This window comes from Ahaetulla prasina, chromosome 2 (genome assembly GCF_028640845.1).
Source record: "Ahaetulla prasina isolate Xishuangbanna chromosome 2, ASM2864084v1, whole genome shotgun sequence".
Classification (NCBI taxonomy): domain Eukaryota; kingdom Metazoa; phylum Chordata; class Lepidosauria; order Squamata; family Colubridae; genus Ahaetulla; species Ahaetulla prasina.
The window spans coordinates 95884879-95901567 of NC_080540.1; the positions used below are offsets into that span (position 1 = coordinate 95884879).

At 41.3% G+C, this 16689-nt stretch overlaps 1 protein-coding gene across 5 annotated transcripts in view; it reads right to left on the reverse strand.

Annotated features, from left to right (window-relative positions):
• Nucleotides 1-343: 343 nt before the first annotated feature.
• The window catches only part of JADE2 (jade family PHD finger 2), a 231913-nt gene continuing 215567 nt past the window's right edge, over nt 344-16689 (reverse strand). For all 5 annotated transcript variants that reach the window (XM_058173992.1, XM_058173991.1, XM_058173994.1 and 2 more), the window contains 2 exons: nt 8765-8893; nt 344-6456 (listed from right to left, as the gene is read on the reverse strand). In XM_058173992.1, coding sequence (XP_058029975.1) covers nt 5561-6456; nt 8765-8893 — 1025 coding nt within the window. In that variant the 3' untranslated portion in view covers nt 344-5560. The remainder of the gene's footprint in view (nt 6457-8764; nt 8894-16689) is intronic.

The following is a 16689-nucleotide window of genomic DNA, read 5'->3' on the forward strand; positions in this document are numbered from 1 at the left end:
TGTTTAGTGAACTAGCAAATAGATGAAAATAAGCACTTTCCTCTGCTTAAAAATCTTGTTCGCTCACTGTTGTCTTTTGAGACATCCATTTCTGTTCCTAAACTATTGAAAAGTAGCTATCACATTCTGCAGCTTTTTTTTGTCATTTAACTGAACTATGGCACACTCATGGCTACACAATTAAGAAATTAACATTGAATGATATCATCCATCCTGATAGAAACAATTCATATTGTATATATTCATCTTAAAGTCTTATGGACACTTGTGGACATATTAAAGGATGGTTTCCTTTAATACTGAGTTAACCTGGGCTGCTAAATATTTAACATTCAGATCAAGGTACACAGAAAACACATCTTTATTGACTGCATTTGCTAACACATTGAAGAATGCAAAGGTATTTCTTTTTCCATAAGCAAATGGGCCATGGTCCCAATGTGTATTAAAGCATACACTAAATCGAAACATGATGAAAATTATGGCAGACAGACCTATTCCAAGGCAACACAAACAGCATGCATAATACAGCTTTCACACAGAACAACCTTGATACATTATATTGCTTTAAGGATTAACTAACATGGAAAATGTACAAAAAGGAGAAATAGGTTTTGCATTAATGAAAAATACATTTTTTTCTCTACAAAGGAATTTCTAATACAAGAAAATAAATATTGCAACATAAGCCAAAAATAATTTAAAATTGCTCTTTTCAATATATTTTCAATATTTCTCTTTTATATTAACAAATGGCACATCACTTTCTTTGAAACAAAGAAAACAGGCGGCCTTTGCCTCCTGTGACATTCATATTGTTTCCTGTAACTGATACAGAGTGGGCCTGTATTGTGTCAGTGTGGAATGGACCAAAGTGTGCAAGAGATTCCTTAAAGAACAACCAAATTGCCACACCCATTTAGTAACAGGAAAGGGAGCCTTGTGACAAGGTTGCAAGAACAGGCAGGAATTAATTTTACCCTTTCCCCCCACTCTTTGGGGAGAAATGGCTAATTTGCCACTGTGCTTTGAGGAAAAGCACTGCCAAACCTTTGTTTCTTAAAAATGCTGACATAATAACTATCAACAAAAGATTCAAAATAGACCACAAAACTCCTGTTTCCAAAAATTGAAGGTGAAATTTGAGTGTATTTGAGCATTTCCTAAAACCGGACTCTTAAGACATTCCACTTAAATCTAAGGTTTCAAAAACAATGTTTGATCCTTATTAATGAACACAAAAATGAGCTTTACTATAGCCATGTTAATACATAATCATGATGCTAACAGGATTCACCCATTACAGTGCAAATGTCAATGCCTGAAGTTCACACATTATTGGATTAAAGACTTTTATGTAATAAAATAGACCATTTATGCTCCCCCCCCGTTCATTTCAAAATACATTTATAATGCATCAAAAATATTTTTCACATACAATTCCTTTTTCCTTTATGCAAATCTCTCTAGCTTCTACAAGAAAAGAGGCAGGTGCTAAGTAGCAAAGGAAGATTGGCATTCTCCTTAAAAGGGTTTTGACGAATATGCACATAGCTGTCAACTGAGCAGGAGCTAACAGAGACACTACTGGAAACAACACAAAAGAACAGATTTTAAGTAATTCAGAGCTGGATCTTAACCGTGACAAAACTCTCATCTTGTGCGATGAGCAACTCCCGTCGACAGCTAGCTATATATATCAAGCCTCAAATACTAGAGAAGACTTTGATTTAACCATCTGGAGCATTTCACTGTGTTTATTCCACCACACGGTAACACTATTATTGGGGGCACAAACAAAATAAAAACAAAAAATGGGACCGCTGGCATCCCTTTGATGGCCTTCAGAGTGGATTGTTTGGATTTGGAAGCAAACTATTTGCCTTATAACTGGTACCTGCTTAAGGCACTCACTTCAACCCTTTACGCTCCCAGCCTCATTCTTGCCAAATGGGGCCTGGCCCTGCCCACTTTTGGACTGCAACCTTCAACATGTTCCTCTAAGTGAGGGCAGCTGCTGAACTAATGGAAGTTGTGCCCTCCTCCATATTATATCGCAACAGCTGGCAGAGGGCTTCTTCTTTAATAGACTGAAACCCAGGTCCAAGGCACTTACTGGACTTCACTGTAGCTACCTCGGCAACTTGAAAGAGGCATGGACTACAACTCCCAGAATAACCTCCTAAAAACTGCCAAAGCTGAGAAACATTTCTATAGGGACATTGTGAACTCTTGTGAGCATTACTTAGTCTGAGCATATTAATTTTTTTAAAAAAAATCCAAATCCATGTTCCTCAGTATTTGCAAAAATACATACACTTCATGAACCCAGCCTTATCGAGTTCTGTCTGAAAGAACGTACACGTATCCCCATAAGGTTTCAACAAACAATTGAAGTGTGTATGCGGATTTTTACCAATTCATGCTAGGTGCCTGAAATGCTTAGTAATGCACAATGTAAGAGGTGGAAAGCTGCAAAAGGAATCAGTGAAAACTCTTTCATTTGCTGGCAGAAGCCCCTCTGGAGTCGAACCACTTTTGTGAGGGGAAGGGCAATTAAAGTTATCAGGAGAAAGTGGGTTCCTGTTTCTTTGTGAACTCTTCGTTATTCTTTTTCTCACGTACAGTTCTTACGCTCCATACAACAAATCCCACTCTAGCCTTGTAAACGTTTGCTCTCTGCGAAAAACATGATAGCTAAAGCAATATGAGCGTATCATATAGAAAGGCTGTACTCCAACACTCCATTCGACTCTGTTAAGTCCCACATGAATACAGGCTATCTTGTTCCCTCCAGTTTTAAGGAAGACTGTGAGTCGGCAACATTCAATGAGATTTTTGTGATACATTTATATCTATACATCTATATCACTTTTAAGATTGCACTGGAGACTCTGGACCATGGCAAAGTAATAATTATTTTTGTATTTTCTTCTTTAAAAAATGGTTTCATAATAGAATCTTATTCACAGTAAAAAAAACGGAGTGTTCCATCCTTCTATACATCATCTAAATGAAGAGATGTTGCTTTAGTTTGGTTGTTCTTTAAAGTTTACCCTTTTTGCTGTCCTGTATTGAGTGAGCAAGCAAGTAATGCAGTAGCTGGCAAATGAAGCTGCATACAGCAAGATTTCTGGATTTTTTTTCTCTGGTTTTTAAAGCAATAGTTGAACTAAAGCACACGGAAGCAAGATCCATTAAAGGCAGCATATTGATTATTTGTATGACATAACTAGGATATTGTAGCTAAAGTCTAGCAAGCTTGATAAGATAAAACTAAGTCCTATTTACTGTATTTAACATTATCTGAACATACCAAGCCTTGAAGATGGAACAAAATTTACTTGCCAATCCATATGTTAGGCTACTAACATTGAACTGTTCCATTTTGGTCAATGATTTGAAAAATAGTTTTGCAAACATGTATCAGTAAAACACTGACATGTATTTGGCAACTGATTTTGGTTTCTTTCCAGAATAGAGATTCTCTAAATTATAGGTCAAATGGAATAGTATTAAGGACTTCAGAAGACTGGTAAAAATAATGTGACTTTCCAAAAAAAACAAAATAAAAAAGAATTGCCAGTATATGGCACCGGAAAACAAAACAAAACAAAACAAAAAACCCCAAAACAATATTGCTCTTACTGCAGTGAACAAGTAACATCAGAAATCACAATGGTGAAAGGTGGTTCAAATGTTGAAAGCATCATCTTCAGCAAGCGTGTAAAGTGGGTCATGAATACGGATTTAGTCCTTTAGTTACTCAACAGCTTTTGCTCATAGTAAATTTCTGGTTTCTGGCTGTGCTATTTTACTATATTCTTTGGCATCCATAAAATAATTTCACAGATTCATCAGAATTACAAGATGCTTTTCTCCCCCAGTTTGAAAGTGTCCCAGTGTGCATATGTAAGGGTATGTATAAATGTGCGTATACCACATACACACATATACACACACACACATTTGTATTCAAAGTTACCTACCATCAGCAAAAATGTTTAGTGAACTTCACTTGTCTTTTTATTTTACGTCCCTGAGCTTACACTGGGGCCACTCCCATCAAACCTGTAGCAAACCTTAAAACCTTGACTGCGTAACCTTTGAAGCCAAAATTGAATCAATAGTGTAACGAAGTGCAAACTTGGAGATCCGTATGACTCATAAGTCACACCAGCTTTTAAACAACATTTAAGGCTTATTAGAAACATCTGATGTACAGTATTACTGAAATATTTAGAATGCTGAGTTCTGTGAATCACCCTCTTAGGATGTGTTGATGGCTCACTAACAAGTTTTTACTTTGAAAGGAAAGGAAATAAAGGGGAAAAGCCATCAGTGTAATTAGTGTTTATAAAAACAAATAAGATGGGAAAGGAAATGTTTCAATGATGCTGCCTCTTCAACCAAGTGACTGCTCCTGTACAGAAGCAGCTCCTAAAGAGTTGAGCAGAGATTTATTGAGTTATCATGAAAGCACAGACTGGAGTTCTTTGAAGCTATTTGAATAATTCCCCCTCTGAGTAATAGAAGCATTTCTTCTTCTGATCTTTGTTTGGCCCATACTAGGCTACTTTAACCTGAGGAACTTATGGGGAAATGGCTCTAATAATCAAAGGTTTAGGTTTTACCAATGAGTAGTGTAAATAATACCCCAAATTAATCTGGAAAGATACTGACAGGGAACAGAGCAGCTTTAGCGTGGATCTGTAATTTCTATCTACTGAGAGTTTTGGGTGGGTTTTTATAGAACTGCTCAGTTGATAATTGGAGTGGTAAGAGTTAAATCTTGGTTCTTGCTTCCTGGATGGACCCTAATTGAACTGAAGAGGTGAGGAAGAAGAAGGAAAAAAAAAAGTTTAGTAGACCATAAATACAATGTTGTATTCCTCTACCCATTAAGTGCTTTCTTCAAATAAGCCTGTTGTGCTTCTTTAAAAAAAAAGAATTGCTTATTTTACTTCATACTTGCACACGCAGACACACACACTGGCAAACCCTGCACATGTGTACATGCATGTGCAGGTGCAGACACACATACCTATTAACATCTATTTTCACTATTCTACCTTCTATGGACATAGTTGGCTTCCATAGTAGTATTCTCCTTCTGAAACCTGCCCTCAAAGAGGCAGTAACATCTGGTAGATCATGAAATCAATTTGCTTAAGTAATGCCCATAAAACTGTCATCCCTGCATGAACAACAGACGCTGGCAATCTCAGATCTCCTCATTAAAATCCTGAGATGTCCTGCTTGCTCCCAGAAAACTGATGTCCTTAATAATGTGTATGCTTGCATTCTATGTAACCAAGATATACATGTGACAAGGGTTAACTACTGTGACTGTATAGAAGTCTAAATTGGTGAAGCCTGGAGCTGTTTCTCAAGCATATAGAGAGAGGAAACAACAGTGCTCTTTTCTGAATTATATATACAAATTAAAAACAAAGTAACAAACCAAAACCCTTAGTTATGATACCAGTTGAAATTGGACATGGCAGTTTTAACTGGATTTAGGCCTCACAAAGCTGTCATGACTGGTCTCAGAGGTGCATTAAGATGCTAAAATACTCATTCTGAAATTATCCTCGTTTCCTGAATCTAACTGGCTGTGGTGCCCTCTGCCACTTCCAGATTCTGTGTCAGAGTCACTCATTTCTGCATCTGAAAAGTAGCCATCAGTCTCATTGTCAAAAGGATGCAAGATAACCTTTGATCTTTCATTTTCTGGAGGTCCATGAAGCATTTCAGGCATCGTCTTGTTTTGTGATCTTTGAGTCCCTTTGCCTTCTTTCGGTAATTTGAACCTCACCACTGTTTTCAGACTACCTACTGAATCAGGCACTTGAACCATAGAGTTAGGATCTGTTGGGGTGTATTTCATGACATCCTCATCATGGTTTAGGTTATTGATGAGACTCGGGGACGCTTGAGAATCATTTGCTTTTGGAAGAGGAAGTGCAGGATGAGAAGAGCCCTTCTTAGATGTCTTTTTCACTTCACATGCCCCCTTGCGCTCTGAGTGTAATTTGTCCATACTTTTCTCTGCCTTGCCATTTCTTAAATCATGGGATAAAGATTTTGTGGTGTTATTTGCCAAATAACTGCTGTTAGTCCATTTATTTGAATCCTCTTCTTGATGTCTTTTAAAGAGGGCATTTAAGCCATTTCTTGCTGTTTTTTTCTTAGTGTGTGTTCGATGTTTACTTTTTGTTTTCTTAGTTGTGTCACTCTGTTTCAATGGGGACTTCAAGGAATGATCCATCATGAAACTTAATAAGGTCTCTTCATCTTGTAAAAGTTCCTCGGAAAGGCCTGGAGTGGTGTTTTCATGGTGGCCGTTGTTCAAGGACCACCCACTCATTGCCATGTTCTCTGTGGTGATCTGTACAGATTGAGCCAACCAGCTGTTGAAGAAGGTCCCGGCAATGGGAAAGGAAGTTGACAAGCCTATTGCAAGAATGGGTAGAAACATAGAATGTGTTAAGACCAGTCATTATTTTTTTTTACAACTCAGTATAAATTCAAACACTGTCTAATAATTAGATTACAAGAAGCCAGTTCAATAATGCAAGACTATCTGAATCACAGGTAGCAACTGCTTTGTGAACAGCCACCATCACCATGGTCACTATTTTCTGAACGTAATTTTCCTTTTGCCTCACCGTTAAATACAGGCAATCCTTACAACAGTTTGTTTAGTGACCATTTGAAGTTGCAACGGCATTGAAAAAAGTGAGTTATGACCATTTTGTAGCATCCCCATGGACCCGTGATCAAAATTTAGACACTTGGCAACTGAATCATATTTATTGCTGCTGCAGTGTCCTGGGGTCATGTGACCAACTTTTGCAACTTTCTGACAAGCAAAGTCAATGGGGAAGCACAAGTCACCAAACATCTGTGTCACTAACTTAATAACTGCAGTGATTCAGTTAACAACTGTGGCAAGGACCGTGTGAAATGGGGCAAACTTCACTTAACAAATGTCTCACTTAGCAACAGAAATTTTGGGCTCAATTGTGGTCATGAGTCAAGGACTACCTATAATGCCCTTTCCAGTGTTATATTCTTACCTTAACAATATCCAATGGACCCTTTTTTGATATTGTTTTTTAACCATAAATATATGAGATAGAAATTGCCTGCATGAGTAATAATTAAAGGACCGGAATCCATAAAATCCACAAGGTATTTTCTAGTTTTTAAGTCACAACAAAACTCCAATAGGCTTCCTTGCTCTTGAGAGATGGAAACCCCTGAATAGCTTGCCTTCTGCCCTTCCCAATGGGTAAAACTGTTTCCAATGAGGTCATATGCTCCCAGTGATTGGAAGAAGTACTCCTTAATATGGATTAGGGTCAGATCGGAGTTCGCAGGGGAAACAATGTTCTGGTCCCTGTTACTATCATCTGTCACCCTCTCACAACAATCCAATCCCATTTTAAGGAGCAGCCCAGTTCTGTTTAAAGTCACGTGCAAGTGCATCCAGAATTGGACTATTATCCCAGATAGATGAACCATAATCTAATAATATCTCCACCACCGAACAGCCTATTGGTGCCTGTGCAGCCTTTTCTCAATCGCCAATAGGTGCTGCTGATTTAGCCCTTCTAAATGTAATCTCAAAAGTAAAAGAGAAACAGAGTTGTATTGTACCTAAAGAACGGCTGATGCCGTTAAAGAAAATAATTGAAAAAAGGATATAGTATTTCAGCATGCATTATCTCCCATGGATTCTACTATAACAGTGGTCAGTGAAATCTGGAATCAAGTAATTCTACGTAATGATTCTAATCCCTAAATTGAGAGTCTGTTCAAAACAACATCACGTATAAGTGCATGGAGAGTTGTTGAGAAATAAAATCAAAATAATTTTCAATTCCTGATCCTTCTCTAGCATCAGCCATTCAGTTCCCCACCAGGATAAAGGAGCACACTGTGCATATTTTTACCAAATGGATGCTGCTGGAGAGAGGGAACTTGGATATTCATAAAGGGTCCATAACAGTGAATGCGGTCAATTTGAAACACACATTTACAGTGGTTTGCCCTTTCTATCAGCTCCACAAAATCATGCCTGTTCTTCCCATGGCCCATTTTCTTTTCTCTGGGTACACATGTTCCAAAATCAGCACAGTCTGATTTCGCAAAAGTAGAAAATAAAATAAAAGGCAGAAAATAAAAGCAGAAGTCCACTGCTTTTATTTTCTAAGGCTCCAAGATGGGCTATGTGGAATCCAGAGACATTGTTTAGAAGAAAAGGTAACACGATATAAAAAGTAAGCAAATAAAAATGAAGTCAAGTAGTTCAGAGAGTCTGGCAAGTGCAAGAGACACATCCCCTAGCGCACCGATGCCTGCGTACCATGAAGTCTATCCTAGCGTAGCAGCAACTGTGATGGTTTTTGTGTCACAACCTAAATGACCCAATTAAACAGCTGCATCCAAGAATATCTATAGTGGAACAGCCATTATATACTTGAGCACTCTGCCCAAAGGAATGCCATCTGCAGTTTGCAAAATATTATGCCCTATATATTTGACACAAACTAGTAGAAAGGCAAAACTGAGGAAAAAACGCAACTCCTGTTTTCAAAATTTACCCTGCATGGCTAAAATGAATGTGTGTCAAAGGTGAAATGAATATGAAAATTTAGTTAAAATATTTATTTCTCAGAAAACATTTTGAGCATTTATAACCTCATCATATAAAGGCTTGATAGGTTTCAAACTTATATTTTGAAGTTAAACTTACCCAGCTGTCCCAGCACTAACTCATTCCCTGATTTTCTCTTTTCTTTCTTCTCAGGACTGCTTTTCCTATCATCTCTTCCTTTTCTTTTTGGGTCACTTCTCCTTCCTTTTGTTCTCTTTTCAGCTTGCTCTGTTCAAATTAAAAAACAGAATGAATCAATAACACAATAAAGGTCTAGGTGCCATCAAGTTGGTGCTGGTTTATTGACCACATAGATCTTTTCTGTGAATCTGTCCCTAACCTGGTAACACATGGAACAGCACAGTAAAATACATTAAAAAAACAACATCTGCCACAGGGAGACGTCATAACCTGAGACGCCACTGCTTATTTTATTATTTAGAACAGTGGCTTCTTTCATGTTCTTCAAAATATCTTATGGTGAATTATGATCTGTAAAATATGCCAGATAAAACAGTAAAATATGTTAACAATTTTAAACATACAGTAATGTGTCTAATCAGAGAGCCAGTTTGGTGTAGTGGTTAAGGCATCAGGCTATAAATCAGAAGACTTTAAATTCTAGTCTTGCCTTGAACACAAAGTCAGATAGGTGACCTTCGGCCAGTCATACTCTCTCAGCCCTAGAAAGAAGACAATGGCAAAACACTTTCAAAAAACCTTGCTAAGAAAACTGCAGGGACTAGTCTAGATAGTGACAAGGAGTCAACGATGACTCTGAGATAGCAAATGAAAATAAAAATGTGAAGTGACATAGACACGATGAGCTGTAGCTCACAAAAGCTTATACTTTTTAATAAAATCTCTTAATCTAAAAAGATGCTACCAAATACCTGATTTTACAAAATTATCCAAGGAAGAAAAAAATGGAATCAGGCTCAGGATTCCAGAATGTGAAACAGTTACAAAAACCAGGTCTTCACCAGGCACTGAGAGGCAGGTAATAAGAGCACTTGGTCACCAAGGGAAGGGGATACTACAGCCAGGGACCACAACAAAAGCCTACTCTCAGCCTGGGTCTCAACGCACCCAACTGTTAAAGATCTTGGAGTTTTCATATCAAATGATCTAAGCGCCAAAGCCCACTGTAACTACATCGCAAAAAAGGCCTTAAGAGTTGTAAACCTAATCTTGCGTAGCTTCTTCTCCAAAAGCACTACACTACTAACCAGAGCATATAAAACATTTGCTAGATCAATTCTTGAATACAGCTCGACTGTTTGGAACCCATACCACATTTCTGACATCAATACAATTGAACGTGTCTAGAAATATTTTACAAGAAGAGTTCTCCACTCCTCTGAATACAACAAAATACCTTATGCCATCAGACTTGAAATCCTGGGTTTAGAAAATTTAGAACTACGCCGCCTTCGACATGACCTGAGTTTAACTCATAGAATCATCTATTACAATGTCCTTCCTGTCGAAGACTACTTCAGCTTCAATCGCAACAATACACGAGCACACAATAGATTTAAGTTTAATGTGAACCGCTCCAATCTTGATTGCAGAAAATATGACTTCAGTAACAGAGTTGTTAATGCTTGGAATACACTACCTGATTCTGTGATCTCTTCCCAAAATCCCCCAAGCTTCAACCAAAAACTATCTACTATTTACCTCACCTCATTCCTAAGAGGTCTGTAAGGGGCATGCATAAGAACACTAATGTGCCTACCGTTCCTGTCCTATTGTTTCCTTTCATTATATCCAGTTAATACAGTTATTACATACTCATACTCATATATATGCTTATATATTGTATAATTATTTCATGCTTATGCTTATATATACTGTGTGACAAAATAAATAAATAAATAAATTTTATTTATTTATTTATTTATTTGTTTATTGGATTTTTATACCGCCCTTCTCCCGAAGGACTCAGGGCGGTTTACAGCCAAGATAAAAAGACAATAATATACAAATAAAACAATGAATTAAAAAACTTATTAAATATATGGCCGAATCAAAACATTTAAAATGATAAAACCCCATAAAATTTATATCAAATATTAAAACTCTTAAAAATCCTATGCCAGTCCTGCGCGAATAAACAAATAGGTCTTCAGCTCGCGGCGGAAGGTCCGAAGGTCTGGCAGTTGACGAAGTCCAGGGGGAAGTTCGTTCCAAAGGGTGGGAGCCCCCACAGAGAAGGCCCTTCCCCTGGGGGCCGCCAGTCGACATTTCTTGGCGGACGGCACCCTGAGGAGTCCCTCTCTGTGCAAGCGTACGGGTCGGTGGGAGGCATTCGGTAACAGCAGGCGGTCCCGTAAGTACCCTGGCCCTAAGCCATGGAGCGCTTTAAAGGTAGTCACCAAAACCTTGAAGTGCACCCAAAAGACCACAGGTAGCCAGTGCAGCCTGCGCTGGAGTGGTGTTACATGGGAGCCATGTGCGGCTCCCTCTATCACCCGCGCAGCTGCATTCTGAACCAACTGGAGCCTCCGGGTGCTCTTCAAGGGGAGCCCCATGTAGAGAGCATTGCAGTAATCCAAGCGAGAGGTAACAAGAGCATGAGTGACCGTGCATAGGGCATCCCAGTCAAGGAAGGGGCGCAACTGGCGGACCAGGCGAACCTGATAAAAAGCTCTCCTGGAGACGGTCGTCAGGTGATCTTCAAAAGACAACCGTCCATCCAGGAGAACGCTCAAGTTGCGTACCCTTTCCACTGGGGCCAATGATTCGCCCCAACAGTCAGCCGCGGCTGCAGCTGACTGTACCGGGGTGCCGGCATCCACAGCCACTCCATCTTGGAGGGATTGAGCTTGAGCCTGTTTCTCCCCATCCAGACCCATATGGCTTCCAGACACCGGGACAGTACTTCGATAGCTTCGTTGGGGTGGCCTGGGGTGGAAAAGTACAGCTGCGTGTCATCAGCGTACAGTTGATACCTCACCCCAAAGCCATTGATGATCTCACCCAGCGGCTTCATATAGATGTTGAACAGGAGAGGCGAGAGAATCGACCCCTGCTTCACCCCACACGTGAGGGGCCTCGCGGTCGATCTCTGCCCCCCTTGCCAACACCGTCTGTGACCGGTCAGAGAGATAGGAGGAGAACCACTGATAAACGGTGCCCCCCACTCCCCAACTGTGCCTCCCACTCCCAAACTCCCCAGGTGCAGCAGGATACCATGGTCGATGGTATCAAAAGCCGCTGAGAGATCTAATAGGACCAGGGCAGAGGAATAACCCCTGTCCCTGGCCCTCCAGAGATCATCAATCAATGCGACCAAAGCCGTCTCTGCACTGTATCCAGGCCGAAAGCCGGACTAGAACGGGTCTAGATAGACAGATTCATCCAGGTATTGGGGTAATTGACGTGCCACCACAATCTCTACAACCTTCGCCACAAAGCGAAAGTTGGAGACTGGACAATAATTTCCCAAAACAGCTGGGTACAGGGAAGGCTTCTTGAGGAGGGGTCTCACCACCGCCTCTTTCAAGGCGGCAGGGAAAACCCCTTCCATCAAAGAAGCGTTAATAATCCCCTGGAGCCAGCCTCGTGTCACCTCCTGCGTGGCCAGCACCAGCCAGGAGGGGCATGGGTCCAGTAAACATGTGGTGGCATTCAACTGCCCCAACAAACTGTCCATGTCCTCAGGAGTCACAGGGTCAAATCCATCCCAAACATTCTCAACAAGACGAGTCTCCGACCTCTCACCTGGATCTACCCAATTTTGATCCAATCCATCCCGAAGCTGAACGATTTTATCGTATAGATAACCACTAAACTCCTCGGCACGGCCCTGTAAGGGGTCATCCCGCACCTCCTGTTGAAGGAGAGAGCGGGTCACCCGAAACAGGGCAGCCGGGCGGTTATCTGCCGACGCAATGAGGGAGGAAACGTAGAGACGCTTTGCTTCCCTCAATGTCACTAGGTAGGTCCTACTATAAGACCCAACTAGTGTCCGGTCAGCCTTGGAACGGCTGGATCTCCAGGCACTCTCTAGGCGTCTTCTCCGGCGTTTCATCTCCCTCAGCCCCTCGGAAAACCAAGGAGTTGGTTGAGATCTACGCCGGGTTAGAGGGCCGCAAAGGCGCGATGCGGTCTAAAGCACCAGTCGCGGCCAGTTCCCAGGCCGCGACTAGCTCTTCAGCCGTGCCGTGGGCCAGATCCTCAGGGAACGGCTCAAGCTCCATCAGGAACCTCTCCGGGTCCATCAGGCGCCTGGGACGGAACCAATGTATTGAGTGTTGAGTGTTGAGTGGCGGTCCGAAAGTCCAGGCGAAGGAGAAAATGATCTGACCATGACAACGGCTCGGTAACTAAATCTCCTAAATCCAGATCATTTAACCACTGTCCAGAGATAAAAATCAGATCCAGTGTGCCTCCCCCAATGTGAGTAGGGCCATCAACTATTTGTGTCAGGTCCAAGGCCGTCATGGAGGCCATGAACTCCCGGGCCGCTGTCGATGACAGGCCGGTCGATGACAAGTTGAAATCCCCCATGACCATAAGTCTGGGGGTCTCAACTACCACCCCGGCAAGCACCTCCAACAGGGCTGTAGTCACGCAGCAATGAGCCAGGTACGTGATCAACAAGCCCACATGAACCCTATGACCCCACTTCACGAAGAGGGATTCACAACCGGCTATCTGAGGTACAGTGGTCTCCTTCGGTTCTAGGCTTTCCTTAATAACAACCGCCACCCCCCCCCACCTTGGGCCCTCGGTTGATGGAATGCTCGGAAACCCGGTGGGCCCATTTCGACAAGGGGAACTCCCCCTTCCGTGCCCAGCCAGGTCTCCGTAATGCCCATAAGGTCCGCTGACCCCCCCTGTATAAGATCACAAAGTAGGGGGGCTTTATTAACCACGGACCGTGCATTGCACAGCATCAACAGAAGGCCCAAGCTCTGAGTATCCTGGCCGCCTGGGGAATGGGAAAATTCTGAAGGGCCGGGGTGCGCGATCGCTTTTAAACAGCGAGCACGCGCCCCCAAAGGTCGATACGGCCCCTCACTTCCGCCATATCTGCCCCTCCCACTAACCAGACACATGGAACCACCCTCACCACCAGGAACATCACCTTCCCCCGATGCCTTCGGACCTGTTGAAACCACGCCGCGAGCACGCGCAGTGACTGCCCCACCACTGCACGCGCAGTGACTGCCCTTTCCCTCCCTCCCCTTAAAAATTCCCTATCTAAAAATCCCCACAGGTTCTTTCTAAACGCATGCCACCTCTGTGGGTCCCAAGACCCGTCATTGAGGCCGGCCCTCGGTAATGTAGGGGGCCATTCCTGCCAGGCGGGGACACCTCGCAGGCGCAAGAGTTCATATGAGGAATACCGCATAAGAATAAAAATCGGCGAAAGATGACTCCATCTCCGGATTGGCTAGAATGGTAATACTTAATAGTTCTCAGTTAAGGACGGGCGTATGATGATAAAAACAATGGACAGTCTCGATGGTATCATCCTGGCCAGTTTCTGGACCAAGATCTTAATTAGGTCCAATAATTATAAGCTCTTAAATCCAGGGTAAAAAATACTGTAAGACTGTCCAGAGCCAAGTCCAAAAACATGAAGAAAAGGGTGGGGTTGGTGCTTCTGTTGCCGCCATTGATGTTATTCTGCTGTCTCCGGACAAGTCTCCCATCTGTTCCTAATAGTCCACAAAGGACCAGAAAGGGCCACAAAAGGCCAGGGGAAACTGCCGATGGTATCACAGCATCAGGGAAAAAGACAGGCCGAGAACAGACCGTCGTCTTACTCTCTGCAGTCCTCCAGCAATCCTCCAGCAACTGTCTCCAAACTCGACCAGAACACGCCAGCCATAATAAATATAAAACAAAACAAAACTATGGAATCCCTAAGAGAGTCTTCCTTTAGAGCTGTTAACCTTCAGAGGGGTATGTGCTGGAGGAGGTGCTTCCATAAGTATCAATATTCTAAACCTTTAAGGACTTTGAACATCACTAAAAATATAGAGGTCAGACTAGTGATGTAAAGGTGTTAATTTTAAGATTGGGATTGTGTCTTAAAAAAATATTGATAGTAGCTTTGCTACCACATTGTATACCAATGACAGGTTCTATGTTATCTTTAAGAGCAGATACATATCTAGTATGATAAAGGAATCCAGAAGGGAGATTGCCAGCATGGAGTATGGATTATTATCCAGGCCATCCTTGAACAGGATATGAATCCTTAATTGAGTATTATTGCTTATATGAAGCAATACCCTTGTAATTAATCAATCAATCAACCAACCAACCAACCAACCAACCAACCAACCAACCAACCAACCAACCAACCTACTTCCTTTATGACAACTTTGTTTACTAGAGTCTTTGTAGGAGGAATGGCAGAACCTGGGGTGGAGTCAAAAAAAGAATTGGCTTAGAGTCTCTATTTAGCCACAAACAGACTAAGCCCAAGCCCTCTTAAATTTTGTTGACTCTTATCTAACACCAAGGTAGTGCTGACCATTAGGGGAGTAGATTAATATCAGACATGGAAGATCAGGACCATATGTGAAGTTCCAATTAAGACTGATTTATTACTAATCATGCCTATGCACAAGAATCTATCCCACTAACAGTCAACACTATCTTGGTGTTAGATAAGGGTCAACGGAATTCAAGAGGGGTTGGACTTTAGTCCATTTGTGGTTCCGTAGGGACTCTTGGCGGATTCTTCTTTTGACTCCACCCCTAAGGTTCTTCTACTCCTTCTCCTATAGTCTTATTATTTAAATTAAGACCATTAATTAAACACAATAATCCTATTTTACATTCTGGTGGTTCCTCTTGGCTGTGATTCTGAAGTCATTATACAGACTATGTACATTTATATTTGGGTCAATAAATCATTAAGGGCCGCGGTGTGGCTCAGGCTGTAAGATAGGCTGTTATTAAACACAGCTGCCTGCAATTACTGTAGGCTCGAGTCCCACCAGGCCCAAGGTTGACTCAGCCTTCCATCCTTTATAAGGTAGGTAAAATGAGGACCCAGATTGTTGGGGGGGCAATAAGTTGACTTTGTATATAAATATACAAATAGGATGAAACTATTGCCTTACACAATGTAAGCCGCCCTGAGTCTTCGGAGAAGGGCGGGATATAAATGTAAAAAATAATAATAATAATAAATTATAGATTTTGCAAGAGCACATCACGTAGGCATTATCCCTTCTATAAGGCTAAAGTTCCATTTCAACGTTTCCACATTTTCAGTATAATCTTAGCATATAGTTAATTATTGACCAAACAGGAATTTGAGATTATGAAGGACTAAGGTTAAAAAAAAAGATGCAAAGGTAGCAAAATTCCAAAATGCATTCTGTGGAATCGTGCCAGATGGGACCATGGTCCATTGATAAAATATATGCTTTACCCACATACAATAACATATTTAACCTTGGACATCCACTGCTAGCAACTGATGTAAAAGATTTTTGCTGGTAGACTTCTAGCAGTTTTCTAAGTTTTCACTAGTTTTGACTCCTTCATGTTGGAGGTCAAATATTTTGTTGGCAATTAAATTTGTAAAAGAAGTTTATGAAGATAACATTGGTAGCCATTTAAACACACATTTTCTGGATCAAAGTTTAGTAAGGGTTGTACACCAGCACATTTATTATTCTTATATCTTGCTACACTGCCTGAACGGGCCCCTTAGGGCATCCTACAATATTAAATTACAAAACAATTAAAATCCAATTTTAAATGGTCACAAAATATCAATAAATGCTTAACAATTAATTTAAAATAGCAGCCTAATAAATCTACAGGGCAACACTAAACAGAAGAGCAATAAAACCAGTCAGTTTAAAATTAAATCTGTCCTGCTATCCAACTACCTGCTACAGAAGAAACATTTGGCTAATTTTTTGGATGGGGATGCAATCGTGACTTTCCGGGCTTCCTCAAGGAGGAAATTCCAGAATTCATGAGAGTCAGGCCTCCACTTCCGTTTTGTTCTTGTCAAAAATATCTAGGAGCTCCCGCTG